Raw genomic sequence first — 3,246 nt, 5'->3', positions numbered from 1 at the left:
CTTGGCCAGGTTTGTTCACCATTGTTTCACCAGAGATACAAGAGAAACAAACTATGATGCATCTGCCCTTAGTTTAGATCAGGCCATCTAAAGAGCTTGAAGTATTGCAACTCTTACAGTGTCTCCCTCATGATCTGTATATACCTTGAATCCTCTCTTTTCATAGGAGATGAGTTTTTTTGTCTGAAGACTTATGTTATGATCTTTCCTTGAGAAGAAGTAAGATCCAAAAAGAAAGAGGGAAATAATCAACTTTGGATTTAATATATTACAAGAATCTGATCCATACATGTATTTGATTGGATGTCTTGCAATAAAGAAAATATACATTCAATTTGCACTAACTATAACAAAAGAGAGAAAAGAATGGATATCTAGACATGTGAACTTGTTAAACAATTCCATCTCCTAGTTCGAGATCCCTCGCCTAGAATCATTAGCATCCCCATATTATTTGCTGACAAATTGTACACATACCTGCATTGCATTATAACTGCATTCATCAGAAAACAGTAAAACCAAAAAAAAGAAGCTAATCTTCTTACTTGTTTTGCTTGGCTTTCCTTCTCCAAGAAACAAAAGACACAATCCACTAAGACACCCACAAGAATGAAGGGAAACTCAGATATCAATTTTCATGCTGTGACCGTTTATAGATGTGAGAGATTATGATTGTTTTACCTTCAAGACTGTTACTACACAGAATGCTTTGAAAGATGGCATTTTGCTAACCAGGTGTCGCCTCTTTGTTGTGACAGTTTCCTTTGCTATCTCTTTCAGCAACACCAACTGAGCTTTGTCTGTTCGCATAGATACAATGGTATGTTTCAACTGAGCCTCAAGTGCTTGAAGCCTTGTGTAAAGCTTCTCAATATCCGGCTCGTTAACTCCTTGCTGAGTCATGACCACCGGTTCTTGGTATCTAGGAGAATGCCAGTTAACACCTTTCAACTCTCCCTTGCTAATCTTACTAGGCTAGTCGTCAATCTTGACTTCAGAGACTCCCACGTGAACTGAGTCAATAGTATAAACGCTATCACTACTACAAGACATAGGAGAGTCTGTCCCCTTTATTTCTTTAGCAGCTTCTAAAGGAGAGTTTGGATCATAATATGGAGACTGACCAACCATCACCTTCTCCACAACCTCAACATTACCATCTGGTCCGCTCGGATTCTCATCATCCACACTACATTTCAAAGTGTATTCACACGGGTAAACATCTATACCAACAGTGCTAGAGTCTCTACCAAAACCAAGAATCTGATCATGCATCTCTGCTTCAGTTATCCCACAGCTCATAAGACAAGGCCTCAATAGCTTGCTCTTTCTCATACAACAACTCCTTCATAACCTTAAGCTTTTCTTGGTCATGCGTCATCTTCTCCTTAGCAAACACTTTGAATTGCCGAGCTTCCATCTGTATCTCAGCCTTTTCTCTCTGCAGCCTAAGTATCATGGACATTGTCTCGTTAGCTGCTGAAGCAGCAGCGTATCTCCCCTCTTCAAGCTCCAAGTGAAGTTCTTTCACTATCTTCCTCTGGCTAGAAAGATCTTCAAGTAGAGCAGCACATTCATTCTCAACTAGTAACTTTGCGGTTGAAGATGAATCAGAAGAGCCTCGTGACAACAACAACATAAGGTTCCCTTCTTGGTTGAACTTTCTTTTCACCGTTCTAGTACAAGGGTCTGAAGAACATGCCCCAAGGGAATATTCACAAACAAAGTCACAGCATTTCACAACCTCTCTTGAAGGAAAACTCTGTTCAGAATCCATGGCTAGATACATATAGACAAGCTAAGTACGTTCCCAAAAGCCCTAATTTGTGAATCTAATAAAAGGAGGAACCTTTAACAACTTTGCCGTTAACAAATTGCGAGAAAAGTTTCTCCAAAGCCAAACAGAGAAGATAAGTGATGATTCTCAAAACCCAGAAGAAGGTATATCATCAAGAAAAAAAGCTCGAGAATTTGTTGATTTATATGTAATCTGCTTTAACCTCGACACGAAACTTAAGGTGGGTGCAGCTTATTCACAATTATCTCTCCTTCCGGGAAAAAGAAAAGGGAAACTTTCATTCTGTTTCCCGGGAAAAAAACTGAGGAAAAATGTTAGAAACAGAGCCTCTGTTTCTGTTACAGAGGGAGAGAAGACGGAAAATTGTTGTGAATGAAGAGGGGAACTTGTGTGTATTATTAGGTCGACCAACTGGTCTTTATATACATATGGTAATGATGGTCTAAGTACTGGATCGACATGAGATCGTACTTATACTTAACTAGATAATGACTAGCAATACGTAAGATAAACACCAACTATAATGTAGATAAACACAAGAGTAGATAGGCGCCAGTATGATCATGCGGATGGGCTTGGTCCGTCTTGCTACACGGGCTGATAAATGGGTCGATCACTAAATGGTTTATAACACTCCCCCTTGATCGACACATCCGGTCAAGGTTCATTCATGCTTTGGATGTTACCTCATTAAAACCTCTCTTGACAAACCCAAAACCCAATGTGGTAAAAGGGAAAACAAGACAGGAAAAAGAGTACAACACATGAACTCCCCCTGATGAATGCATCACCGAAGATCCTTCAGTCGACGCATGCCTATCTTCCATATGAGCTTCTTGAACGTTGAGGTTGGTAGTGACTTGGTGAAGAGGTCGGCTGAATTCTCACTCGAACGGACTTGCAATACTTGGACCTCTCCTGCCTTCTGAAGCTCGTGTGTAAAGAAGAACTTAGGAAGAATATGTTTCGTCCTATCTCCTTTAATGTATCCATCCTTAAGCTGTGCGATGCATGCTGCGTTATCCTCGTATAGGATGGTCGTTGGATCCTTTCCTTTGATCATACCACAAGTGGGACGAATATGCTGTGTCATGGATCTCATCCATACACTCTCACGGCTGGCTTCATGCATGGCTAATATTTCAGCGTAGTTAGAGGATGTGGCTGCCATGGTCTGCTTCATGAACCACCAGGATATAGCTGTCCCACCGTGTGTAAAAACATAACCAGTCTGAGATCTAGCATAATGTGGATCAGAGAGATAACCTGCATCAGCAAAAACCAACTAAATCTTCCTTAGATTTGTCAATAAACATAAGACCCAAGTCTTTCGTTCCTTGTAGGTAACGAAGTATATGTTTAATCCCGTTCCAGTGCCTTTAGGTCGGACAGGAGCTGAACCTTGAAAGTAAGTTCACAGCAAAGCTGATGTCTGGTCGTGTGTGGCC

At 40.7% G+C, this 3,246-nt stretch overlaps 1 protein-coding gene and 1 pseudogene across 1 annotated transcript in view; both read right to left on the bottom strand.

The window, feature by feature from the left end:
* Positions 1–246: 246 nt before the first annotated feature.
* LOC106293440 lies at positions 247–2,165 on the bottom strand (annotated as a pseudogene).
* Positions 2,166–2,585: 420 nt separating this feature from the next.
* Positions 2,586–3,246, bottom strand: part of LOC106345042 — a 3,074-nt gene continuing 2,413 nt past the window's right edge. Inside the window, exon 3 of the mRNA XM_013784314.1 lies at positions 2,586–3,083. Coding sequence (XP_013639768.1) covers positions 2,586–3,083 — 498 coding nt within the window. The remainder of the gene's footprint in view (positions 3,084–3,246) is intronic.

Source organism: Brassica oleracea, chromosome C5 (assembly GCF_000695525.1).
Source record: "Brassica oleracea var. oleracea cultivar TO1000 chromosome C5, BOL, whole genome shotgun sequence".
NCBI classification, from domain to species: domain Eukaryota; kingdom Viridiplantae; phylum Streptophyta; class Magnoliopsida; order Brassicales; family Brassicaceae; genus Brassica; species Brassica oleracea.
The sequence above is the reverse complement of the archived record's forward strand: the minus strand, read 5'-3'. Positions and strand labels throughout refer to the sequence as shown.